Here is a 27527-nt window from a genome sequence, read left to right as displayed (position 1 = left end):
CAACTGTGTTAAATGGAACACCAAACACTTAACACTTTAGAAGAGGACATAAAAATAACCTTGAAACTACACTTGTCTTTTCCTAAGCGGAATACAGCAGTTTTCCTGATACGCTACTGCACAACCCCTTTAAATGGAGAGGAATGAAATGGGCAAAGGGAATGATCTCAGTATCAGCAACCTGCTGGTGCTTGAACTGCTGGCAGTAATAACATGCAGTGTAGCCAGAGGCTGCCACCTAGAAATGATGTGTCTCCTGCTTCACTGCTAGTTGCACGTTTTGAACACCGCACTCTTAGTTAAGTGTTTTTGACAGAGTCAAGACAAATGATCTGCGCAATTTGAAATGCAAACATTACTCACACTGTGTGCTATGTCATGCTGTTAAGGAGCTGTAGGGGTTTTTTTGTCGCTACATATGCAACCGTACAGCATGTCATCTTATGTTTTGTGCTCAAACTCTTTTTTCTCGTTATTTTTTTCTATAGCGTTCCATGTCTTCATACTTTTGCCCCTCAGTACACGTTCAGCAGTGTTTGTGATAAACTCTTGCGATCAGCTCACATGCCTTCTGCCCTCTCAGTGGGAGGTGCCGCATGCTGAGCCCACCCTGTCTGTCTGCTCCCATCTATCAGGGTCATCTATCATGGCAGGAGGCGCAGGTCCAGGTGGGCGCCCAGCACACCTGGATATGAGCCACAGAGGAGGGTGAGGGGCGTTAAGCTTGAAGCTGTGTGCACACTGTGCTTCTGCTCCTGTGTAATGGACCAAGTTGGGAGCTCGGCACCGCTCAGCGTGCTGGACTGAGTCAGAATCAAAGTGTTTCATGGCTCACCACAGCCAGTGAGTCAGACAGATCATCTGGTATGTTCTGATACGCAAGGTTTCCGAGAAACGGGACATTTCGGACAATGGCACACTTTGCTTGCGCAGCTGATGAAGTACTTCTGTCCTTTGACCTTTGTCCGCAACGTCCTGTTTCTCTGAAACCTTGCATACTTCATTACAATTTTGAATCTATCTATCTATCTATCTATCTATCTATCTATCTATCTATCTATCTATCTATCTATCTATCTATCTATCTATCTATCTATCTATCTATCTATCTATCTATCTATCTATCTATCTATCTATCTATCTATCTATCTATATAGAGTGTTCATGTGTTATCTTTGCTTTATCAAATGTAGGCCTTGTCACTGGATTTGGAAGGAGATCAGCACATCTGTCATAACGAGCATATGCACCTGAATGCACCTGAAAATCCACCACTGCTAAAGTTCATTGAACATTCTGCAGGCCAGCCCCCGAGTCAGCTACTGTCTGAGCCATCTGCATGTTGCCGGAGTCCCTCTGTCATAAACACCTGGCTAACCTGGCAGGATAGGGACCTGCCCTGGGGCTGGTTAACGTCCTAGCTCGTTCACTGTGGGAACAGATGGACTGGCTCGTCCAGTGCCCTGCATCCTGGGGAACAAGTCAGTGAAGTCAAACTAAAATTCCTCAACATACGCCTGTCGCCGCTCCGGTGATGAGAAGCATGCATGCCGTGAAGACTAGTGAGAACATGTGTGTACTGACCCAAGTTTGTCATAAGCTTTAGTGTTTTGTGAATATTTTCATTTTTAGTCTGATCAAATTTGATGATCTATAGGTATTCTCCTATTTTTTCGCAGCAGTGCTTCACATTATTACTTATCACAGTATGACTGCAGGGCCTAGCGCCAGACGGTGTCAACTCATTGGCGGCACGGTGGCTTTGAGCTCGGCAGCGTGACTCTCGCCACGTCGCTTGTTAAAAGAAGGTTTCCCTCTGTACCCTCAGCGGAGATGTTGATCTAAATCCCTGCAAGCAACTACAAATCCTGCCTCTGTCAGAGAGGCCAGAAATGACAGAATTGCTGTTTATGTAGTAGATATTGTCCTGGGGATATGCGCAGTATTTTTTTTTTATCCACCATATAGCCCTTAGAATGCATGTTGCAGCAGGTTTTGATTGCATTATTCCCAGTGTAGTTCAGAGCACGTACTCCTCCTATGCTGTAAATATGTGTCTGAGTGAGACTAAGGCTCAGAGAAGCTACCTGAGTATCACTGCTACCATACATCACATCATAGCATGCATCTGGGGAATGAAACAATTGTTGTAGCATGATGTAGAAACATTCGTTGCAGTGGATTATTCGCTTTTTAAACTGCATTCAGTTCTCATTAGATGAGAATGAGAGAGAAAAGAAAGTCAAGCATACTCTAATACAGCTAATGCATACATAGTGAATTATGGGTAAATATGGGAATGACATAATGTCTTTAAAATCGTTTGTGTGTACAGAAGTACTCAGAACACAACCAGATCACAACATGCATCATTTATAAGCCATCATTGCATCCAACTTTTATCAGTTTTGTTATATTACTATTAATATATTATTATATTATATTATTAAGATGTCTATTATCGTTATTTTAATTGCATCTACAAATGACTTCTTCAAACCAAATCATGATCAGGGCAAAAGGTTGACTTCCATTCTGAACAGCAGGGGGCGATCTCTTATACAGTGGAGTACTTCGTTCAGAGCATGTTGCCACCACTATTTAGATTCAGGCAGAGATATATTATTTGATCCCACCCTCACACCTCTTCAGGTGAAACCGATCAGCCCCTCTGAATTCTTTTTTACAATTCAACCACTATTTAGTAACGTGACTGCTGCTCACTTTTATTTTAAACACCTCTTCTTTTATTTGGAGGACTTCCAGCTTGTATCGTCAGGATGTGTTGGATGTAGTGATCAGAAGAGCATAAAGAGAGCAAGGGAGAGCAGGCAGATGCAGGTGAGCTACTTCCCCCTTGTAAGGAATGTGCTTTTTATTTAAAAAAAAAAAACCCTCCATTACCCGAAGGGGAAAGTGTTACAGGGAAGCAGAAATGCAGAGGGGTGATGGGTAATGGTTTCTGTATGGAGCTGCATGGGGCCAGGGGTGGAAGTGCTCCCTCCAGGACCAGCTCACGTAACCCTCCAGTGCAGCACCACCGGCAAAGTGCTCAGTGTTCAGAAACAAGGTTATCAACCACTTTTATCAGTACTGCCTATAGAGTCGGGTGGTTACACGTGTGGACAATCCATGTGTGTATAGACCATTAAAAACTCAAATGTTTTGTCCAAAAAGACATTATAGTGTTCTCCTTAATAGCATATGTCGTAGTTTTGAGGTCAAAGTTTTGTGACGGTCTTTGAGAATTGGTTGCCGTGGAGAGCTGGCGGGGTTGTTTATGAATGAGCGACTGAAGTATGGGGCCTGGCTGTGCCTGTGTGTTGGTATGCAGGACACAGAAACACAGGGGACGACTTCAGTCACAATTGCCCGACGTCATTCCACACAACATAGCAACACCAAGAACACAAAGTGTTTCCACACAGCCAAATGGGCTCAATGCAGGAATGTTTGGTTTGGTTGTTTTTCTCTTCACATTTTTCACTTTGTTCCTTTGTGTGTCTGTCAGCTTTTGTTTTGTTTTTTTTTTTTTGTTTTTTTTTTTGTCCTTTTTGCATGCCTGGCCTAAGTGTATGGCTGCTGTGTGTGTATGCTTATGTATCGTGTGTAGGTGCTGCGTGTGCAGGCATGCGTCAGAATCGGAGGACAGTTTGACACGTTAAGTGAAGTGTATACCCTTTCCACCTCACACTTTCTGAACGGCGTGTCCGAGTGTCCACATGAGTCCCTGCGATCTGACCCTCGGGGCAGCAGTAATACACAGCTAATAACTTCTCACTGCCATTCATTCATTCATACACTCAGGGCTGAGTGACTTGTATAAACCTATGGATGCTAAAAAGCCACGTGTAAAACTCACCAGGTGCTCAAACTCCCACTCCCCCTCTACACCTTCTCTCTTTCTCTCTCTTTTCTCTCTCGCTCTTTTTCCCTCTTCTCTTCTCATTTCCTCACCTCCACCCCCTGCTCCGCCTCTGTAAATCTCCTCCCCTTCCCCAGTGTACAAAACGTAAACATCTTTGTATGCACGCTTCCCGTGGCACAGGTAACGTGTGGAGACGGGAGCACGGCGTGGGACTAGCCGGCAGCAGGTGCATGCGGAGTCTCAGTGCAGCGAGGACTACATTTTCTGTCTGTTCATTATTCCACCAGGCAGTAAGAGCACCTAAGCTTTCTGGGTGGAAGCTGTGGAGACCTCCTTCCTCTGCTTTTACCCTCCATGTTTCTCTGACCTCCCAGGATGGCTGAAAGTTCAGGTAATCGGCTCTCGTCCGCTCACCCAGCACTGCAACCTTCATCACTCTTAAAACGGGATCTGTGAATGCCGTTTGGCTTTATGTTGCACTTACAGTTTTTGTCTGCATCAAGAGTGTTTGTTTAAGTGAACATTTGTTCATGTGAAACCGCTCTCTAATGCTCTCTGTCTAATGCTGCAAAACAATATTTAACTAGAAAAATATGCTGAGTTTTTTGGAACTTTAATGTTTTAAATCATGCAGTAAAACCTGTTTACATGTAGGGCTTTTTTACACCTGAAATGTATTTACTGAGTTTGATCAACCAAATGCCCGAAACTCTAAGCAATGTTGGCATGATATTCCGCCTTGGCTATGATACAGGAGCCACAGGGCTGTATGGAAATTCGACCACATAATACCAGTGATACCAAAACTACTCCTGACATATCCAGGCTTGACAGCAGGGGTGATGCCAGAATTATGAATTACCATGATATGTTACATGTTTAATAAGTGCTCAAACAGGCAAGGAACGAGGGCTCAGATTTCCTGGCATTTTAATTTGGGGGTAAAAAAAAAGACCTGAATCACCGTGACCTTGCTCCTTTTTGGTTTTCAGGCTCTTCACAACAAAAGAAGGAACTGAGCATGAGCAGTCTTGTGTAGTTCTGCGGCGGTCTAGCGGGGGATAATTATGTATGGCTTCGCCGGGCCTGTAGCGGCTCTTCCCGTTCACCACAGCTCTGCCGCTGGCCCGCGCGGCCCTCCACAAGGGGGAGCTGTGGCGCCGCCCCTCGGCCTCGGTTTCCACACTGTTGGCTCGAGACCTTTCCGCCAGTCAGGCAGGCTGCGTGGCCTAGCGGGACACCCCGGCCAGCCGGGGGCCCCGCGGGCACTGCCCCGGGTGGTGAGGCACAAGCCCAGCTCCATCGTCTTCTCCGACAGCACCGAATCCATCCCGCCTGGCGACGCCGTCCAACCCTCATGCCGACTGTTCACAAGCAAGGGTTGGGATGGAGAGCTGTCCTCGGGGCAGGGTGGCGACGACGACGATGATGGTGATGACCGGGTTTCTGCGGAGCTGCTCAGGCGGTTCTTCATCAGCCACAAACGGAGACGCGCACGCAAAGGCCGAACCCTGACAAGGGGCTCGAAAAGGGAGCAGGAGGCGTCAGGTGCCGCCTTAACCAGCGAGGGTCCTCCCCAGGCCAAGCAGGACGGGCTGAGCGGCAGCGCGGGAGAGGTAAGAGTTTAGTCGCCTTCCGTTTCTTCACTCTGTGAAAACGCTGTACTGCACCTGTTCTCACCGGCTGTGTATGGGCTTCTCCCGAACTTCCAGCACTGTTCCCCTACATGCCTTCAAGGGCACTGCTGATTGCTCACGTTAAGTCAGTATTATACTGTATCGCTTTTTACAATTGTTCTGTTAGATTTTTTGCTTTCAACCATAAAGCTAAAATCCTACCAGCATATTCTCAGGATAGTAATAGTGCTCACTTTCCAGCAAAAGGTCCTTCGACTGAATGTCCAGCATTGAACCTGTTCGAATCTGTTCAATTCTAAGGCGTTTATCACAATTCTAGTCTAATTGCCTAAAGGAAATTGAGATAAAGATCACGCCATTAGCACAACGCTGTGTTTGGAATTAGTCTGTAATTCTTTACATTATGGGGAATCTTATTTATTATTATGGACTACAGGTACTAGCTTTTATGTCTTGTGAGCCAAACTTATAGGGCTGTTTATAGCTGTTTAGTTTTTGATCCTAAGTTCTGTTGTGTCTTATTAATCTACTTATTATGGCCAAATATTAGAAATGTTTGATCAAAGTGTTTAGATAAGTCAACTCTAACACTAAAACTTTGAACACTTGCTTGATAAAAACGGCCGTACATTATAACACCACGTACCCTGTGTCATGTTAGTACACCACTAGAGGGCAATGTGTGCACATAGTTGTGTAGTCACAACTTCTGTTGAATAATATTAACTCAAATATGTGATGCGGGGTAAACGTTCTACCATGATCTTGGATCGATTTCACTAACTATGTCTACCTGCCATCTTGTGCTAATTAGAAATCCAAGAAGCCTGAGCAAAATCCTGGAGCGGACTTTTCCGTTCATAATCTGGAATGTCCACCTCAGAATACTTTAGTGTGTACAGTATAATTCAGATAAGACCGCTGCTGTAGCTCCATTTCCAATCATGATCCTTCACTGACTTCCCTAAATCCTGCTGGTGTCTAGTCATGAATCATTCATGATAATGAGGCAGAGTGAGTGTATTGAAGTGGTGAACCGAGGAGAGGATGCGCGTGGACGTGTGTATCAGTTTGGCACAGACATGCTCAAGTTCCAGCCATTCTTCCAGAGTGCTTGGGCATTCACTTATCCCAGCATGCTTTGCAGCTGTGTTTCATGAATTTTGGTAGATCTCTCTCTCTCTCTCTCTCTCTCTCCCTCCCTCTCTCTCTCTCTCCCTCCCTCTCTCTCTCTCTCTCCCTCCCTCCCTCCCCCCTCTCTCTCTCCCTCCCTCCCTCCGTCTCTCTCTCTGTCTCTCTCTCTCTGTCTCTCTCTCTCTGTCTCTCTCTCTCTCCCTCCCTCTCTCTCTCTCTTTCCCGCTCTCACCCCCCCCATTGCTTGTCACCTGTCAAAACAGCTCAGAGTTGTTGGCATGCCCCCAAAGCTCTATATTTGTAACTATTTTGTGTGTTTGTGTGTGTTTGTGTGTGTGTGTGTGTGTGTAAAAGTGCGTGCCCATGCATGCATATGTGTGAGTACCACTAAGAGAAGAAATGAACATGATATTTTGTTTGTTCTCTTTCCATTTTTGAAGCCACTTTTAAACACTTAATATTAACAAACCAGTTCAATTATTGATACTGAACGTTTGGTCTAATCTTTTCAAGGGCATAAAAACATTGTTTTATAACTCCTTTCATATATATGGACAATGTAAAAGACATTTATATGTATAGATACTTTACACTATACATATAGTGATTTACCGTACTTTTGCTAAACAACACTAATTGTACCATCTGTTATTACTCTGCACATAACTCTTGATAGAATGAGATTTGGGAAATGTAGGTCAGCTATAGTCATTTGGTTTCTTTTGACCTTATGACCCAAGGGGTCAGAGCCAGCGGTCATCTCTCTGTGTCAAATGCAAGACATTCTTCCGGGAGATGCATCTTATGTGAAGGACAGTGAGGGTAGGAAGCAGTAGATCACTCAGCAGGTCACAGAAAGTGCATTACACATTATGGAAAAAAATGACTTTCTTGGGCGGCTAAAATAAACAAATGCCATGAAAAGATCTGCCTGCTAAAATAGGCAATTACTTGCATGTAAGCCTTGGTTTTCAGTGCTACAGAGATCTATAGAAGTCATTAAGAAATGTCTTTCCACACCGATTAAGGCCAGACTTACACTTACAAATCACTTTCAGTGGAAACGTGTTGGTAGGTGTTTTTGACAGGAGGTCTAATACTACGATTAAAGCTGGCATAGCAGGTCTCCGGTTTAGCGGCAGAAAGAATTCCGCACAGGTTTCACCAGGCAGGATATAGGCGTCATTTATCCGGATTAATCCGAATTAAAGAAGAGGGCCGGGGGACATTCCTTGGGGTTAGAACCGAGAGCTTCTTGCGTTCCTGGCCCACTTCTGGCCTGTGGCTCTATCAGTCTTCCTGGCAGGAGGGGACACGTCTGGCTCTGTTGCCAGCACTGGGGACACACTTTGAATGCTGTCACTCTGGGCGAGAGGGGTAACTTTAATGCAGAACTAAGGGAGAGAGAGAGCGAGAGAGAGAGAGAGAGAGAGAGACAAGGGGTGACTAAAAGAGAACTAGAGAGAGAAACAGCTAGAGAGAGCGAGAGGAAGAAAGAGAGATAAGAGCGTTCTAGGGTCTCCCTAAGGTCACATCCAGGACTCACTCCTTGCTGAACCACAGTCCTTCCAGGAAGCGCTGCAGCAGCTTCGGCGCATGCCTTGGTTCTCCCGACAGTCCCAGGCTCCCAGCGATCAGCCTCACACACGTCTCTTTGAGCAGCTTCTGGTTAAGAACGAAAATTCCACCCAGTGCACCCCTACTAATGGCAACAATTACAAAAAAAAAAGCCCCCCATTTACTGGCTGGCGAACCGAGCCACTTCCTGTTAGTTTATGACCCCACATTCACAGGCTCCTAAACACAGCTCTAGTGTGTGTGTATGTGTGTGAGTGTGAACTGGGAGGCGGGCTATTTTTACGCACCGGAGGCCGGGAGAGAGCGTGGAATGTGTTCAGCTATGAGCAGCACAAAGTCGCGCTCACACGCCCAGACACACAGACAGACAGAATGCACACGCACTCACACAAAACACTGAAGCATTCGTAACATGATACTGAAGCCCAATGCCAATGAAAAGTAACCAAAATATTATTGCCGACATTTTAAATATGGAATGAAAGCTAGTAGAGCAATAGCATGGTAATATGAGCCAAATTAGCACCTAATTAAGTAAATTGAGCTCAAAACTATTTTGTTTCTTCTGTCTTTCTTTATCCAACACTTCCATTCAGGTTGTCACTATTTCAGGTTCAGTCTCCTTGTAAGGAGTCCATTACCCTGTTGATTAGGAAGTTAGATCAGCTTCACCTGGGTGTTCAACAGCAACTTCCATGCAGCTGGTGTGTTTTGGATAAGCCACGCCCTCCTCTCCTCATCTGTGCCGGGCCCTGTCTCAGACACAGCCTACCCCACCTCTGAGTTAAACAGTTCCAAAAACCGAAACAAAGGCCCTGTTCGAAGCAAACACAGTTCGTCCATACAAAGGCAGTTCACAAAATAGAGACAAAAGTGTTAAAAAACAATAATATGGCAGGATATATTGTCATTGCAGTGCTGGAGATCGGCACAGGATCGGCACAAGGGACAGCCAGAGGGGCAGACGCCATGCGCTGCTATAACTCTGTAATATGACATTCATAATGCTCTAATATTACATAACAATATAATATGACATTTAAAACACTGCAATAACATTACATAACACTGTAATATGACATTTATAACACTGTGATATGACATTCATAATGCTGTAATATGACATAATGCTGTAATATGACATTTTTAACATTGAAATGACATTTATAACACTGAAATCTGACATGAATATTTCAGACGTTCCTCCATATAAGACTAGGTGGCATCTCTGCAACGGGCCTTCTGCGTGACTCCCTGTTGTGCAGAGAAACACATAGTTCAGCACATTTATCAGCCAATCAGCAGGCAGCACAGGGCTCATGGAATGTGCTGCCATGCATGGCGCAACTCCCTGCCATTAATCTGGGTTCGTATTAATTAAGGATAATTGTTCTGGAGCAAAGCTGCTTTTTTTCCCCCTCCATCATACACCCCCCGGTTGGTTAATGTGGCTGGCAGCCTGGGCCGTCTGGCCCCCAGCCCGAAGCTCTGTCTGCTCTGGGAAGGCATTAACAAGCTGCCAGCCGGAATCATTGGGCCACCCAGCCATGCGCTTAGTCGCAGCTCGGCGAGTTTCGCTCAGCGTATCGAATGCGCTGGGTCGGACGTGCTGTATTTGCCGACGTGAGGACCGGGGGTGTTCGCATTTCCAGCGGGGAGCAGCGATTACACTGCGCTGTTTTAGTGCCTTTCACTAAAGTGGCAAGATACGGTTTATACGCACAGCACAACCCTTATTTCATGTAATTTTAGTAAGATAATCACCTCCAATTAAGTTTATGTCTCATTCTAATAGGCTTTGAGATAGCGTGTTTATTCTTTACGATGCCTGTGCATTTTTACAGTGTAATGAACTGGCCTGCAGGAACAGGTTACAGAGGATGGATGGCACACTCGGATGTCAGATTGTTCAGTGCAGTTACAGATGGTGTTACAATAATCACCGCTTGTGCTTGCTCGCATAGTCATTTCGTACCATATTTACCTGTCAAAGTGTTATATGCGTTCATGAATCATTGTGGCCCCAAGCCTGGTGTTCTGTGAGCAGACCCTGGGAAGGTATTGCACCCTGAGATGCCAGAGGACTCTGTCTCCTCACAGAAGCCTGCTGGCCTCACAGACTGACCGACAGTATTTGGATGGCCATGCCGGTCTGCTCCCGGCCTGACAGCACTCCCAGGACACAGGCAGCCATCGTGTCCTGAGCAGAAGGTCGGCCCAGGGCTGAGACCTCGAGGGGGGCATGTTTATAACCCCCTACTTCCCCAGAAACATTGTAACTCCAATAGCAGGTTTACATCGTTCCCCGGTCCTCGTGGAGGAAGTAAGCGAGCTCTCTGATGGGAGCGTCGGGTCCTGGCGATGCCAGCAGGGGGCGCCGCACTGGGGTCCACGTGACAGCCCTGCACCAGCAGCGGAGATGCCCGCGGTGAGAGGTGAGCACTGTCACTCCAACTCCCTGCCCTGCCCTGCCTGTGCCTGCCAGACGTCTGAGAACCAGGAGCTTGCTAGGGCTGGAAATGCAGATCGGAACTACCGGGGATCCGGAGGTCCATCCGAGTTTTTCGTTTCCTCCGGTAAAGAGAGTGGAGATGAACCAAGTCCAAGTGCGGTGAGCTGGCACGCCCCCTGTTGGCACTGCGTCTTGCTGCGCTTCTACGTTTGTTTTTGAATGTTAATCCCCTTGCTGCAACAAAATTAACTGTGTTTAGTGTTGTAGTTCTAGTAGTTTTGCATGTGGCCTTTGTATTGTGCAGTAACGCAAATTTGAAAGCATTTTCCTGTTCACATCTCATTGTGAGAAATGTTTTCAGACACGATAGAGACGTTTGGCGTCCAATTTGTTCAGGCTGGAAAGATATTAGGCGGTGTTCAGTCGGCCCTGTGAATCCTAGCTGAAGTGCTAATGAGCAGTGGAAATTTGAAAGACTTCCAGATGTCGATTACAGGCCCGTGGGCGGGGGACCCAGTTGAAAACTCGAAAACCCTTTCACGCTCTTCCAGGACGTAATGATTAATCCATGCCGGCTACGCCGTTGCAGTACACGGCCAGTGGTGACATGACCCACTGTCACTCTGCCACACCACTGCCAAAACAGCACCGCCCTTTTATTTTACAAAAAGAGGCTATCGATGCACATCTGTATGTGCTTTTTGCCGTCCCGTGTATTGACGAGTTCACATTGCTGTCCTGACACACGGCCCTAACGTCCTTCACTGGAATGGAATGATGCCGTAATTTAGCGTAATGGGATTATTGCAATGGTGGCTGTTGGTCTTTCTGAGGGCTCACCACTGTGGCCCCGTGTCTGTCAAAGGAAAGCAAACAAAACAGGGGTGTTTACATTTGATCTGTGACAGAATACAGAAGGCTAAAGACCACTCACGTTCTGCAGCTGCTTCAGTGTACTTTGTGATAAGGACAGTGTGAAACTGACCAGGAGACCCTGAGCTGTAGCTTCAGCGGAGATACACAGACGCCCACACAATTCCCCAGTGTTTACATACTCATGCATGTTTACATACATCCCCCATGACCTTGACTCACTCGTTCCCATGTCAGCAGACGCCTGTGCACCGTGTGTTTGGTCATGAGCTGTGCAGGGTCGTGAGTGTGTGCATCACAGCGGCGTTTCCTCAGAGGCATGGCTTCAGCGGAGTTTCACATTTATCACAGGTTGCTCAGGCTCTCTCTTTCTGGCTTGTGCTCCAAGTCAAGCTCCTATTGTCATCCCAGTTGCAGAACCCATGGCAGTTGTAAAAAATTGTTTTGGAAATTATGTTTTAAGCTATTTTTAAGGAGTAGCTTGCATTATTTTTATCTTATTCTTTATTGTATGTATTAACTTTTTTTTCTTCTTTTTTTTCACTAGCAGTTGCTCTGTTGTAATTCAGTGATTTAGAGGATCCTGTAGAAAGTAAGGGTTAGGAGCATGGGAGCTGAGCCAGGCCCAGGAGCCGCCTTTCTTCCCACGCTGGAGGAATGAGAACCGCAGTCTGGAGAACCGCAGTCTGGAGAACCACAGTCATGAGAATTGCAGTCTGAAGAACCGCAGTCATGAGAACCATAGTCATGAGAACCGCGGTCTGGAGAACCGCAGTCATGACGTGATGAGTTAGTGTGATCCTGTAATTTACAGCGCGCCCAGCGGCAGGCTTCTTGAGCTCTTGTGACATTTCTTAAGCATGTGTCTCCTGTGGAGCAGCGAGTCAGGATGTACCCCCCAAGCAGCGGTGGGGTCTCAGCCAATGCAGTGGCCGCAGGGACGCAGTCTTGATGGCTGACAGACAACCTCATGAAATAGCCCCTCACCTCCCCTTTGCTCCTGGGCTTGAAGGGGAGACGTGAAGGAGGGCTGTCTATTGTGTGGGATCAACAGCTGCCAACACGTCCTACCCCTGAGCTCCCCACCAATAGGAAAGCAGTGGAAAATACTGTGCCCCCTTCATTTTTCTCCTCTGTCAAATGGGGCCACGCATGTCGGACACGTTGCGGGGGTTTGTGAGGAGTGCGACTGGGCTGAATGAGGCAGAGCAGTGTGGGGGGTAAAGTGATATCCACCGAGCACAGCTGAGTGATATTCCCTTTGTTTTCACCCCCACCCCCCCCCCCACCCCCCCCGTGTAAGCGGGAAAGTGGAGGTTGCTCCACAAACCCTGCAGGACAGGAATCTCGGCCTGGAACTCCGAGCTCGTGACTGCCCAGGGATGACCTGGGATGTGGCTGTTACTTCAAGTTTACAGTCAGCAATTTGATTTTGTGAGTGCTTTTATATTAGAAGAGAAGAGTCCAAACACAAATCCAATAGTTGTAACCTTTGATGAGGAGCTAAATGTTAGTTAAATGGTTCTGTTATTGGAAGAGGGCTTGTGGGGCGTGACCCCTGTTGTGTTCTGAGCACGCGCTCTCTGCAGGCTGTAATAACTTCGAGGGCATTATCCTATTCTCACATTCCCATTGGTGCAGCTCCACAGGGTTGTGGTTCCTCATACCGTGCCCTGTAAAGGAAGGTTCCTGTCATACACTTGTTTGTTTGTGTGTGCATGTGTGTGTGTGTGCACGTGTCTGTGTGCCTGTGCGCGTGTGTGCAATGCAGTCTGGGGCCTTGGGATCAAACCGGGGCCTCCACAGTGAGGGATTTATTTTCCTTCAGCCGTGACTGATAAAACGCAGCTGTCCAAATGGGCCGAGGGAGGAGGTGTGGGTGGGGTTTGCGCACAGAGCCTAGCTCGGCCGCCTGGATCAAACCAGGCTGTGCTCCCCGGCAGGGCGCATGCACCATCATCTCGCCCTGTGCGCTCTTGCTCTGGTGCACTAAAAAAGCTTCATTATTCCCCCCGGACTGTGTAAGCACGACGGATCAGGTGGAACGCTGCCGTCCGTCCGGGTGCTCCACATTTCCATGCTAGCAATGCCGAGGTTCAGGGAGCAACTTTAAGGATGAGTGCGCGAGATACTTGGAAAATCCTTGTTATTTTGATTGGGTTAAGTTTGTATCAAGTGTACTCTGAGAAACGCTAGAAATCCTGAACTCGGCGCTGTTTACCCTGCAAATATCCTGTTCTCGCGTTTGCATGCCCTGGTCTCAAACTGTAACACCACACAGAAGTCGCTGTGGGTCAGAGTTGTTCTTGTGTGGAAGTGAGTGGTAAGTTGGCACACTGGGCTGCTATCTGGGCTGCGTGACAGGCGTATTGCAGCTTTAACCAACACGATGCCCTCCATCCTTCTCTGAACTAGAGCAGCGTTCAGACACCCCTGAGAATAGCAGAAAATGAGCGGCGGTCTGGGTCAAAAAATAAACCATCACTTTCCCTCAAAAGTCAGTGTTTTCAGAGCTAGAACTGCTTAGAACAGAGTGTACAGATGGGATGAGGTCATTATTGATTGATGCCACTTGTAATCTGAAGGGATGCTTTAAGTGGTTAAATGGTTACTTTCTACTGGGGCTCCAGTATTTTATTATTAAAAAAAAAAAAAACCTTTAGAGTACTGACCTGACAAATTTCCAGCAAATCTGATTGGTTAAGCTTAGGCTATACTTCTCTCCAGTGATTCACCTCATCGATGCCGGAGGCGTGGCGTCTTTCTGGGAAAGAACTGAACAAGGCCGTCTGTCTGTTCTTCTGACCGTCCATCGGTCTCACAGCGTCTGCGTAATGAAGATGAATCCGTCATAGTAAAGCTCTCGACTGGAAATAGAGTTACTATTGATCACTGCACTAGCGCTCTCTGCGTAATTGGTTCCTAAGATCAATGTGAGAGAGAGAGAGAGAGAGAGAGAGAGAGAGAGAGAGAGAGAGAGAGAGAGAGACAGAGAGAGAGAGAGAGAGAGAGAGAGAGAGAGAGAGAGAGAGGGCTAGTGGGCAAGATCAGCATTCCTGGGCTCTGTGAGTTGGAACGTCTGTGTCAGCTTCCAGACGTCTCCCAGTGGCTCCCAAGACCTGCTGGTGGTGGTGTGGTGATGAATATGGCCACTGGTAGTGTTTTAGAAGTCTTTTCTTTCCCAAGCAGCGTGTATATTTCTGCAGGAATAAAACCCTTTTCTAAAGGATTCAAAAATAACGATATCTTTGTGAACTTTGGTACCATAAATAAACAGCTTATTAGGATTGGAATATGTTATTGTAAGAATCCCTACATCAGTATTCACCCATAAGAGGTCAGAGGTGAAAGACATTGTCCTGCTTTGTTACTCTGTGTGCCTGAGTGTGACTCTCACATCTCTGTGTGTGTTGGTTTTCAGATGGGCCTTAAGATGAACACTGGAGCAGCAGGTAAGAGAACTAATGAAGTGTGTTTGTGTGTGTGTGTGTTCATGATGAGTGTGCAGTACTGAAGTTTCAAGTCACTATAATAATAACTATAATAACTATAATAATAATAACCTTTGTTCCTCTCCCATGCAAGCCTTCACACTTTTGCATTTTCTCTCCCACACCCACACACACATATACACACCCACACACACATATGTATACATCCACACACACACCCACACACACATATACACACCCACACACACATATGTATACATCCACACAGACACCCACACACACATATACACACCCACACACACACCCACACACTCATGCGCACACCCACACACACATAAACACACCCACATACACACCCACACACACATGCACACACCCACACACAAATATACACACCCACATACACATATTACACACCCACACACACATGCATACACCCACATGCACAAACCCACACAACACCCTTTCACCAGTATCCATTTCCATGCATGAAGACAAAATTGGATTTTGGGGAATTTCTATTCCAACATGTCGAAACTCTCCCACCAAAAACTAATGATAGCTTATTTTTACTCTGCATCAAACAGTCATAGATAACCACAAAAAAACACGTTTGTGTTAGACAGCCTTTGACCAAAGTGATGATAAGGGAAAACTAAAGAATGGGCCATATATTTAGCTGGCTATTTTTTTCAGTTAATTCATACATCAACATTCTTGGAAAACCATCTCTGTGTTGCTATAACTGCAGTTTTGTGATGTCTAAATCTGTATTGTGCAAATGGTTGCATGCGCTTTTGACATGGGTGTGGCCAGCTACACGCTAGCTCATGACTCAAGTCTTCTCTCAGCTATGAAGTCTTATCCTTATAGAGTGGGAACAGTGTCTGGGGACATTTCCATACATATAGAAAAATCTTTTTTGGAGGTTGTTCTTCATATAAAAGATGATATGGATATCAGTGATCTGTATGGATGTGCTTTTGCAGAGATCAAGCAATAAGAATTCGGTGTAACACTGCAAATCTGTTCCATTATTTATTGACCAAAGCGATCTACCAGTTTTGGAACTGCGCTGGTGCGAGTGCTGCAGGGCAAGGATAAGGACGTCCAGACCTTTCATGATGGACACAGACGTTTATTACGTACCAAACAGACAACACATGATAAAAGCACTCACATGTAACATACGGTGCAGAGTGAACATCGACACAGACAACCAACGTGAACATTTAACATGAACAATGACTGACTACAAACTACCCCCCCCCCCCACACACACACACACGCACACACAGGGGTTTAATTACATACATAAACGAAACCAAGAACCACGTGCAGGTGTGTGCTAACAAGGGGGCGTGGTTACATACAAGTCAAAACGAACAGTCGTCAGTCAACTCCCAGTGTGCGGGCGGTACCAGGTGATCAGTGGGAAGGAGAGCGCTCTGTGACAGGAATGGAGGGTGTCTGGGGAATGCTGATTCGTCTCTGTTTGGGGGTGGTTGTTGTGCACAGCCAGTGCTTCGGTTGTGACTGACAGGGACCAGGCATCCGACTGCACTCTCCCACTCAGAGTGTCTGTGGAGGGTGCTGGGTTTACCTTTAACCTGCCACACACACACACACACACACACAACCCCAGCTATGGCAGGGCCTTTATCAGGAGCCAGAGTCCCTGCTCTCCCACTGTGCTGGTGTGGAAGTGTGTGCATGTGTATTAAGGGGCCTCAGTGCTCTCTCAGGGGGTCATGGGTCATGCCACTCTTGAGGTCTGCGTGCCTTCGGCAGAGACAGGCGCTGGTGGTGCACACACGGGCTTGTGTGTGTGTGTGTGTGTGTGTGTGTGTGTGTGTGTGCGCGCGTGCGTGTGTGTATATGCGCAGTGCGCATGTTCCTCACTGCTAAGGAGCTGTGTAGGTCCTGTTTCAGCAGATGTCCAGAGGTTTACAGTGTCCTGTAGTTCACGCCGGCACCAGGGCGATAAGCTGCTGGCCACGTGTTAAGTCCTCACCAAGTACACTTCCTGTTACTGCTGGGTGGTGAACACACACTCTGCTTTCTCCTGTAGAGTGTAGAAACCCCAGTATATGTTGCAGAACAAAAGAATGACAATACAACATTAACAAGATATCTAGCCCATTTGGCATTCAGCCAAAAAAATTAGTGTGTGTGTGTGTGTGTGTGTGTGTGTGTGTGTGTGTGTGTGTGTGTGTGTGTGTGTGCGTGTGTGTGTGTGCGTGTGTGTGTGCGTGTGTGTGTGTGTGTGTGTGTGTGTGCATGTGCGTGTGTGTGTGTGCATGTGCGTGTGTGGATGTGTTTTGTGTGTGTGGATGTGTTTTGTGTGTGTGTTTTGTGTGTGCGTGTGTGTGTGCGTGTGGATGTGTTGTGTGTGTGTGTGTGTGTGTGTGTGTGTGTGTGTGCGTGTGGATGTGTTGTGTGTGTGTGTGTGTGTGTGTGTGTGTGTGTGTGTGTGTGTGTGTGTGAGTGTGTGTCTGCGTGTGTGTGCTTTTACCACGTGTGCTTTTAGGTCATTCCCAACTGTCTCCTATGGTATTTTTTTCTTTTTGTCCCGGGTTTCTGAGCTGTGCGCCGGGCACAGAGAGGGCGGCGTGCCTCGTGCCGATCCCAGCCTTCTCCTCTCCTCACGTCTGCCTGCCGGTGCTGCTCGGGAGACGCCCCCCAGAGCCTCTCCCCTCCGCCAGTGCCCTGCTGCTGCCGCTGCCACAGAGCCTCGGCCTGGGCTGCCAGAGCCCCTCCCCCAGCCGCCACCGTGGCAACTGCTGCAGCGCCTGAGATGTGGGGGCGGGGTTTGGTGACATCATGTTTTTCTAGCGGATAAACCCGCTACAAAGTAAAGTAAATGCATTTTATAGGACACGTTCAATGTTATGTCGCATATACGTGTTTATTCAGATTAATATTTACGAGATCGATATTTGTGAAAATACAACAAAAAGGAAAGACAAGACAAATAATAAATATATTTTAAAAAATGATTTATTAAAACAATAGTGTTTACTGTGTTACTGAGCCTAGGGATGGATTAGGATGCCTAAGTGGGGCTAGAGAGAGGGATTAAGGTGTGCTTGAAGGAGAGAGGGATTAAGGTGTGTGTGTGAAGGAGAGAGGGAGGAAGGTGTGTGTGTGAAGGAGAAAGGGATGAAGGTGTGTGTGAAGGACAGAGGGATGAAGGTGGATGTGAAGGAGAGAGGGAGGAAGGTGTGTGTGTGTGTGAAACAGGTCCTGCTGCTCCTCCTGCGATGCGTGCGTGTTCTATAGTTACATACAGTACGGCCATGAGAACTGTGCCTCTGTGTCTCTCTGCCTAGCACCCTGTGCTGACCCCATGGCTGTCCACCTCAAAGACGTCTCCCTGCGTCAACTCTCCACAGCTCAGAGAGGCAGTGAGTTCAGGAACACGCTCGTTTAGGAGATGTCTGTTTACGCGCAGGCTCGGGGGCAGCAACAGGACGTAACGGGATTCGTTCGCTCTGACGGGACGCGAGTTCTTTCTGTGGGTGGTAGCAAAGCGGTCCAAAGATATTATTCAGTGGACAAATCATGAACCGTATGCTGTACCGCACACGTCTCACCAAGGCAACTAACATGCTATGATGCCGAGTGATGGCGATAAAGCGGAGCTCCCTGGGACCTGCAGAGCCACAGGTGTGTGTTCCTGCCGTTTAGAGCGCACATCCAGCCCGTGAACGCTCTTTTCTGTCCTATTCCCACTTCTCACAGGATGTGGAAAACTAGAAGAAAGTCTTTTCCATGAGAGTGCCCACTCTCTCTTTTTCCATGGCCTGAGGACCTAATGTGTAACCAGACCAAAACTGTGTGTGTGTGTGTGTGTGTGTGTGGGTGGGTGGGTGTGAGAAGTAAAGAGAGAATTGAATTTGATTTTTTTTAATCCTTTAAAAATTTGGATGGTTTAGGACTGGTGGCCCTGTTTTAACACGTCACACGTTTAAATGGTTTGTCATCAGTCAGACATCTGCAGGGTTCCACCGATCGGCGTGCGTGAGGATCGGTGCCCGTGTCACTAATACACCTTATTAATCCACTGCTGGCAATGTTGATTGAGAGAGTGCGCGAGTGTGTTTGAGGCCCCGGTTTAAGTCCTGGACTCCGAGCGGGCTGCATCCCACGGCCCTCTCCTGCGGTCAGCCAGCCTGTGCTTCTGTCCGAGAGGGTGTTGAGAGCGGACAGCAGAACGCTCACACTCACTGTCTGACTGGGTGCTGGGGCAATGGAACACACTCATTTCCTCACAAACATGCCTTTTTAAAAGAAGGCATTAGTACTGTTGACCCTAATCCCTGTTAAGTGCATTTTCATGTGTCCCACACGCACCCTGATGATGACTTTATTTACAGTGGTGAGTTATCTTAGGAAATTACAGAACTTACGTTTTCTTACACAATGAGAATGGGAAAATTTTGCCCAAATATCGTTTCCATTCCAATTTCCAATTTCCAATTGGAATTACAACTGCAACTAAAAAGTGATCTGAAATCACTGATGTCCCAAGGAGTGATTTAATTGCAAAAAAACCCCAAAAAAACCCTTCTTCTGTTTAAGTCCACAGTATGAGAGATCATACCCCTCATGTAGAGAGGCCATCACCCAGACAGAGGCGAGGGGAGGAGGACACCGAAGGCCGCGTGGAGCGGGTGGAGTTGCTACGTTGAGGCAGAGCTCCCACTCACCGTAGAGCAGTTTCAGTACAGCTCAGTTCTCCCAGTGGTCGTGCCACTCTCTCTGGCTCTCTCTCTGCCTGCCACAGCAAGACGAAACAACACCAGCCCGAGAATCCGAACACTCTTGATGTTCTGTGTGCTACGTCGTAAAATGTGCACCCAAGAGTAGTATTATAGTCGATAACAATAAATAACACTAACACGCTAACCTACTGGAATGCAGGGAACAGAGCCTAATAATGTACCACTGTAAAAATGATTTATGAAGAAAATGAAAAAGATACTGGTTTTATATATAAAAGATACTGTTTAGATATGTGGAGATTTTATAGCTTTACTGAAATGAACATAAAATGCAGTCAAAGTAATATGCGCGTCTCCTTTACTCTCTAGGGGTCTGTGTCACTCATGGATCTTAATGGAATTGTTCTGTGCCCTTTATTTGAACTCCCATGGAGCCTGACCTGAATTAACTATTAAATAAGTAAACAGTCGTCATTCCTGGACCAGTCATGTTGGGAGAGACAAGGTGGAGATTCTTTCTCTGACACGTCCCATAGAAGCCACAGTGTGTCTCGGCAGAATTAAAACAAAAAAATTGCTCCTGACCGACAATATTGATGCGTTAATGCTTCCAAGAAATACATATCATTAAAGAAATATGAATCTACTTATGCGTACAGGGTCCCTCATAGGTTTAGTGTCTCGGTGAAAGGCGTGGCTGCAGTAGACGTCGTCTGAGATCAAAGCCGCAGACTCTAAACCAGGAGACCCAGTTTACTACAGTCACTTTTACAGCATTCCTCACATACCACATCTAAATTCAGTATTGTTTCATCTGTGTGGGGACAAGGGAGGACAACCAGATTATGCTAATGTCCTGTGGATTACATGTCACTCCATGTTTTGACATGTACAGGCACGTTGGAGTTAATACATGTACATGTGCACTCGTGTTATTTACATGTATACCTACACTCGTATTATATACATGTACACTTGTACATGTACTTGTGACGATACACATACATACACATTCTTGTTAACACGTGTGTGCATAGCATGATTAGGATGGCACAAGGCAAGAACCTGACGGAAAACAGGGCAGCATTCTCCAACTCAGGAACTCCAGGCATGTTCCACGAGAATGTCGTGGTGGAGCCAGCCGCCTAGGGGTGGGGGACACTTTCACCAACCACAGCGGGTGGGTGGGGGTGGGGGTGACTGACCCTGGCGCTAGCATGCTCACTAGCAAACGTAAACATTGCATCATGGGAGAAAACCATTTTATTCAGTAAATGTGTTTATTCAGAGATTGTTGGGAAACAAAATAGTTTAATTTTGGCAAAAGTAATTAATTGGGAGCAAGAAATGTTTTGGGTGATTTGAGCTTGTTAGCACAGACAACAAACCTCCTTAAAGCTGACTTTCTAACTGCTTTTTAAAATACTGTGTGCTTTAAAATATTTGTGATTTGAAATAACATTTATTTCTCACGTTTTCAATTTTTGGGTTTGATTTATTTATATATATATATATATATATATATATATATATATATATATATATATATATATATATATATATATATAAATTATTTCTTTATTTATTTATTTATTTATTTTTTACCTCGTTCTGGTTAGCGTATTTCAGAGCTTCCCATTACTGAGATCTAGAGGCCCAGAATTCACTGATTCTCCGTAAGCTCTGATTCAATATTAGCGAGACAGTTCCGAGTTTTATGTGTGGTTCCATAATCTTTTGCTAATTGCTAATGTCCCTTGCAGTTGGAACAAGGGGCCCCTTCTGCCCCTGCAAGGCCCTACTTACCCTATAGTTCCCTGGACCTGAACCACTGCAGTCAGATGCACATGTATCAGTAAACTGTAATCCAAAAAATACAACCATCACATACATGAGGTCCTTTCCTATTTGTAACTTCGGTGTATTTAAAATTGGCGTTAAAAAGACGACCTAAAAGCGTGCAGGTTTAATCCTATGTTTTTAGTGTAGGACTGGATCGTGTGTGTTTTTAGTGTAGGACTGAATCGTGTGTTTTTAGTGTAGGTCTGAATCGTGTGTGTTTTTAGTGTAGGACTGCATCATGTGTGTTTTTAGTGTAGGTCTGAATCGTGTGTGTTTTTAGTGTAGGTCTGAATCGTGTGTGTTTTTAGTGTAGGACTGAATCGTGTGTGTTTTTAGTGTAGGTCTGAATCGTGTGTGTTTTTAGTGTAGGACTGCATCGTGTGTGTTTTTAGTGTAGGTCTGAATCGTGTGTGTTTTTAGTGTAGGTCTGAATCGTGTGTGTTTTTAGTGTAGGTCTGAATCGTGTGTGTTTTTAGAGTAGGACTGGATCGTGTGTGTTGTAGGTATGGTTGGCTGTGACTAGTTGCTACCTACTGTTCATTAGTCTGAGAATGCCTGGTGATGAGAGCGTTTGTGTGTGTGTGTGTGTGTGTGTGTGTGTGTGTGTGTGTGTGTGTGTGTGTGTGTGTGTGTGTGTGTGTGTGTGTGTGTGTGTGTGTGTGTGTGTGTGCGTGTGTAATCATCTTCCTGCTGTGTGGTATTCACAACCGATGAAAACCCCAAACCCACTCAATAAAAAGTGCTGTGTTTTCCAGGCAGTTAAGAGAAAATAGCTCAGCAGTTAAAATGCCACCATGGTTTAATTGATTACAATTTATACCCAATTAAAATTTCATACAATTGAAGTCTTAGAATATTAGACATGAGCTCACAGCCCACATTATTTTTCGAAGGATGTTCATATTATCTGTTTCATAACAGGGTTTGGCGGAAATAAGGAGTGATTTTAGAGAGTGCTAATTCAGCACTTCGAGTTTTGGTGAGTCACCTCTTCTCTCTCTCTCTCTCTTCCCCCAACCCCCTTCCCCTCGGCTCAGTTTGACAGTATGGACAGTTGGCGTTGAGATGCCGTCTGCACCACCTGCTCTGACCCCCTGGGGTGGGCACTGCGGATGTGTCCCATCTGCATACTAATTACTAATATAAACTCATTTTTGAGCATGCAGTGTGTACTATAGTTAAAAATGTCAAACTACTCAAACATCCATGATATCCATGATAGTGTGGATGGACACCATTGTCCTATAATGCAATGCAAATCAGAAAAGGAGGAGCTAGTCACGTCTGGAAAATTTTGAACCTTGAAACTGGGGGAACCCATATATGTAATATTTCTGCGTTTAGCAGTTTTCACATCAATTTCTTCAATAAGAAAAAAAAAATGTTAATGAATGTTAAATACAGAGGTGTTCATATCTTGTGTCTATTAAGTTTACACACTAATTCCTTGGGAATGTCAATATCCTTCCGATTCTGATTTCCAATCTGAGAATGTCTGTAGCACTGATGTAATTCACACACCAGACTGTCCAGGCTGTGTGTACGCTGGAGCTTGTGTGTACGTTTGAGAACTGGATCACAATTCCCTGTCAGACTGGGTTTTTGACCTGGAGGAACAAGGTTGTGTTTTTCCCCTGAGCTGGTCGATGTGATCTTGCTCACACACACACACACACACACACACACACACACACACACACCAATGTCAACATGGTTGTTCTGTCTAGTAAAATGTTAAATTAAACAAACGAACAAACAAAACCATATTCTGAAATCCATAATAATGCATTCTGAGGCATTTGCTAATATGAACTAAATCAATAAGGTTTCACGCATATTTGATTACATCGGAAATTACAAATTTTCTCTATATTAATATATTTTCTATATAAAGAGTAAAGTTCAAGTCCAAGAAAGGTTTTCTTAATTAATGTTTAGTCACACATTTCTCCCACTGCTGCTTCTAACCACTTACTGCTAATACCTTGTTAGAGCTTTACAGTACATTGCATGGCTGCTTTGATATCTGTTTAGTAAAGACCATATGAACAGGTTATGTCCCCTGTTATAACACCTAGCTCTCTACAATATCTATAACACCTAGCTCTATAAAGTATCTATAACACCTAGCTCTATACAGAATCTATAACACCTAGCTCTATACAGTCAACTTAGTACATTTCTGCCTCAAATTATATTATCACTGGAACATAGTCTTTGTCTTCTCTCCTTCTGTCTCCGTGTCTCTAGCTCTCTGTCTCTCTCTCTCTCACACACACACACACACATTCCCAATCCTGCATGCAGAGGGGCTTCATGTGTAGTTGATACTGCATTTGTGGCTGGTTTGTATAAATTTCTGTTAATGCCACCAGTTTCATTATACCTAAATACGAACCTCCAAGTGCATAAGTGAATGGGCCTCTGTAAAGTGTCTTAATGGTGTGTGTGTGTGTGTGTGTGTGTGTGTGTGTGTGTGTGTGTGTGTGTGTGTGTGTGTGTGCGCACGTGCGTGTGCATGTGTATCTTGATTACAAACTACTGCAGACAGGAAAACATGACTTCCCCCTGAGGCCATGTTGAGGGAGTTTATATAAGCTCTGTCCATGCAAATGCACTGTGTTGGCCAGGTCAGATCAGTAGCTCTGGGTTGTAAACTGGCCTGCAAATCCGAGAATCTCTCTGTTTCATTCTTTCACTCTGGAGGGCTGAGGGTTTGGGATGGGGTGGAGGACTAAAGTCCAGGCATACATCTCTCCAACAGTCGGAGGAGAGTGCCGTGGGTGGCCAACACAAACACAGTGTTCGTGTGACCAGGCTATGTGCCCATCCACTGGCTTCCCCTCAGTGTCTATTAGATATTCCTTCAGCTTCAGAGCCCCCACTCCAAGCCCAGAAATCCTCAACGTCTCACCATTTATGCTGTAGTAATAGCTGGTGTGTGTGTGTGTGTGCGTGTGTGATTGTGAGTGTGCGCGCGTGCGCGCGTGCATGCGTGCGTTTCATTCCATCTGATTGGATATTCATGGAGCAGTACTTCAAATGTCACTAAATAATCGCCTTAAGAGCATGGACTGGTGGCATGCATCAAGTTGGAGTGATTGACAAACACGGGTCGCCATAGATGTAGTTCATCTAGCTGTTTGTGACTCGGCCTTTCAGAAGTCTTGGTGGACCTGGTTCATGTGTCCACACGGCCACGGCTGATGTTGTTATTAAGAACACCTTCTCTGAAGGCAAATGCGCCGTCTGCACTTTTAGGAGACGTGGAGATGCTTTAACGAAGCTCAGAACACAGAGCACTCGCCCTGTCCATACACTTCACGCTCAGGATTATGCTGGTGTGTGGCATTTGCAGGTTCCAGGCTGAGAAAAAGGGAAAATCGTTCCCAAGTTACAGCGTTCCAGGATTAGGTCACACCTCCGTTCATGTTTCGTTTGGTGACTGCAGCAGAGACACAGAACACAGGATTATAGAAAATCCCACAAATACAGTCAGTAAAAACACCATCATCTGTCCAGCAGTTTGCCCTGTAATCCCGCAGGGGGAGGGGGGGTTAGAGGCATGTGGAAAGTCGGCAGCAGGCAGCGGGTTACTGTGGCTATTAGAACGCTGCCTGATTCCTAAACCTCATAAACTGTGTGTGTATGTGTGTGCCTGTCTGTCTGTCTGTCCTTGTGGAAATTATATGGGACTTAACCCAAAGTGTAATGACCTCTCTGAGACACAGCTACAGTATTGAATCCCTTATCATGTGCAAAATTATCATACGCAGTCTATTCTCTCTCTTAATTTCCTGATCTTTTTAAGTGGAATTTACGGTGGATTGACTGAGGTCACGGACATGCACCCTATGGCCTCGCATTCCTTACTGGTCACTAAACCAGCCTGACCCTTTAATCATTCACCCACACACTGAACACTCTCTCTGTAAGGAAGCATTTCCTGAAAAGAATATCTGCCCGTTGTCGGCTTGACTGACAGTGGACTCGGTGACACCATCGGCTCTCTGGCAGTGCTGGCAGTGATAATGGTAATTGTGGTGATGACAGCACAGATGTGATTTCCAGGCACATTTACTGCGGCGTTTGCTTTGAGTGCTGCAGAGCCACGCCTCCCTCTGTGTGGCCTGCAAGCCTATAAACCTGAAACCCAACCCCAACGTGTGAAGGACGAGTGTTTTGAAACAGCAGGGCGGAAGGATAGGGGAGAATGGGAGGCCCAGCCTCGGTCCCGGCCAACGGCGTGCGCGGGAAGTCGTGCACTGCTTAAGTGAATCTCCTTTGCGCGCGGATTCCGTAAACGGTGCTTCTCCCATTCCCACTCCCATGACCATGAGAAGAAGCACGATCGCACCGCCCAACTCCCTCCCCCCAAAAAAACAGCCCCACTGCTGCGATTGGCCCGATCCCGGCCGAGCACTTCGGGGGCCAGTGTCCTGATTGTGTGGGATCGGAGAAGGACACGTTCTTAGGAATTCCATGATGAGTTTGAGAATTCCAGACAATACAAGAAACCAGTATGAAGGGCAGAGGACAACGGCACCCTCTGACACTAGACGGCCTCAAGCATGCATATTCATTAGGGGCTCTGCATGAACTGCCATACTGGAGAGATGACCAGAGTAATATTGAGGGACTGCTGGGACTATGTACACAGGGTTGCTGTCTTACATATAGTAGCATTCCAACAGTAATACTTACACTTTAGCCTACACTGCACTAGGGAATGAGTGTATTTGTTTTTAGTAGATTTAACATGAACTGTATCTGATGGGAGGTCATACATGTTCAGTGGTTCGCATTAAGGCTGTTTGTAAATTCAGGTCCTAAAACTCAATTAGAAAGACCATTTAAGAACGTTCTTTGTGTTCACAGTAAATGAGAATCCCCCCCCCCCCCCCACCATGTCACAAAGCTTGTCTAATATTGTTTTCACCTCACCAAATATTAGCACCAACCAGTTCATTTGAGCCGAGACCTGTCCAGGCAGACTGGCTCCGTGTGTACTATTCCCAGGAGTAACGTTACCCCTCCATTTTATTTTGGGGGGTTCTCCCAGAGCTGGCGACCTGCAGTCGGGTTTTCCGTGGTTACCCAAGCCGGCAGTCTCGGATGAATCCCTGCTGGATGCAGTGGTGCACTATTAGCTTTTTCCCCCTTTTCACTCATCACCTGGTGCCACTCCGTCACCACCGTAACCTACTGACATAAATCTCTGAGACACACTTCCTCTCTGGGGCAGATGCTAGATGCTAGACGCACACACACAAGGGGAGGGTGGGCACACTGTGAGCATATGCACTGTGCTGTACATAAGCGCTTGCACTGGATTTCAGGAGAATACTGCCCCGATTTGGCCGTGTTTGTTAGTCTTCGGGTCTTTGTCTCTGCTCTACAGGTCCGCTGGGTTTTTAAGCCATTGGGTTGTGACGGAATCCTGCAACTGGCATCAGTGCCCTTATCGCTGGTAATGGCAATCAAGTGCCCAACTTCCCAATCAAGTGCCCAAGTTTGCTTTGAGGAGATTTTATCTGATTCGAGAGATCTGATTCAAGAGTCATTTTACTGTCACTGTCACTGTGACGGGTTAACGGTTATCTTATCCATCCATAATACATTGTCCCGGGATTCTCCAGGCAGTTATGTTCTTTTTGGAAACCGCCCCTGACTGAAAAACACTTGTCTGAGAGTGGTGGTGGGAGGCGAGAGAGAGAGAGAGAGAGAGAGAGAGAGAGAGAGAGAGAGAGAGAGAGAGAGAGAGAGAGAGAGAGAGAGAGAGAGAGAGAGAGATGGGTGTGAGTATGCGCGCGCGTGCGTGAAGCAGCCGAACGACTCCGCAGTCGCTTCAGTGCTGAAAACTTGGACGTGCGCGTCTGTCTCTACGCGGGTCGTTATTACGGGGTTGTATCTTAAATCAACTGACCAGAGCTTTCCCGGCTTCACAGCAATGACTACTTAACC

General features: G+C 46.2%; 1 protein-coding gene across 2 annotated transcripts in view; it reads left to right on the top strand.

Moving 5' to 3' along the window:
• The first annotated feature begins 5448 nt into the window (after positions 1-5448).
• The window catches only part of stard13a (StAR-related lipid transfer (START) domain containing 13a), a 53442-nt gene continuing 31363 nt past the window's right edge, over positions 5449-27527 (top strand). Inside the window, exons 1-2 of one of the 2 annotated variants that reach the window (XM_035535649.1) lie at positions 5449-5484; positions 14964-14994. In XM_035535649.1, the coding sequence (XP_035391542.1) occupies positions 14964-14994 (31 nt within the window). In that variant the 5' untranslated portion in view covers positions 5449-5484. Of the gene's footprint in view, positions 5485-14963; positions 14995-27396 lie in introns of those variants that run through there. The other variant, XM_035535648.1, reaches the window with a different exon arrangement.

Source organism: Electrophorus electricus, chromosome 17 (genome assembly GCF_013358815.1).
Source record: "Electrophorus electricus isolate fEleEle1 chromosome 17, fEleEle1.pri, whole genome shotgun sequence".
Classification (NCBI taxonomy): domain Eukaryota; kingdom Metazoa; phylum Chordata; class Actinopteri; order Gymnotiformes; family Gymnotidae; genus Electrophorus; species Electrophorus electricus.
This window is presented reverse-complemented; position numbering and strand designations above follow the sequence as displayed.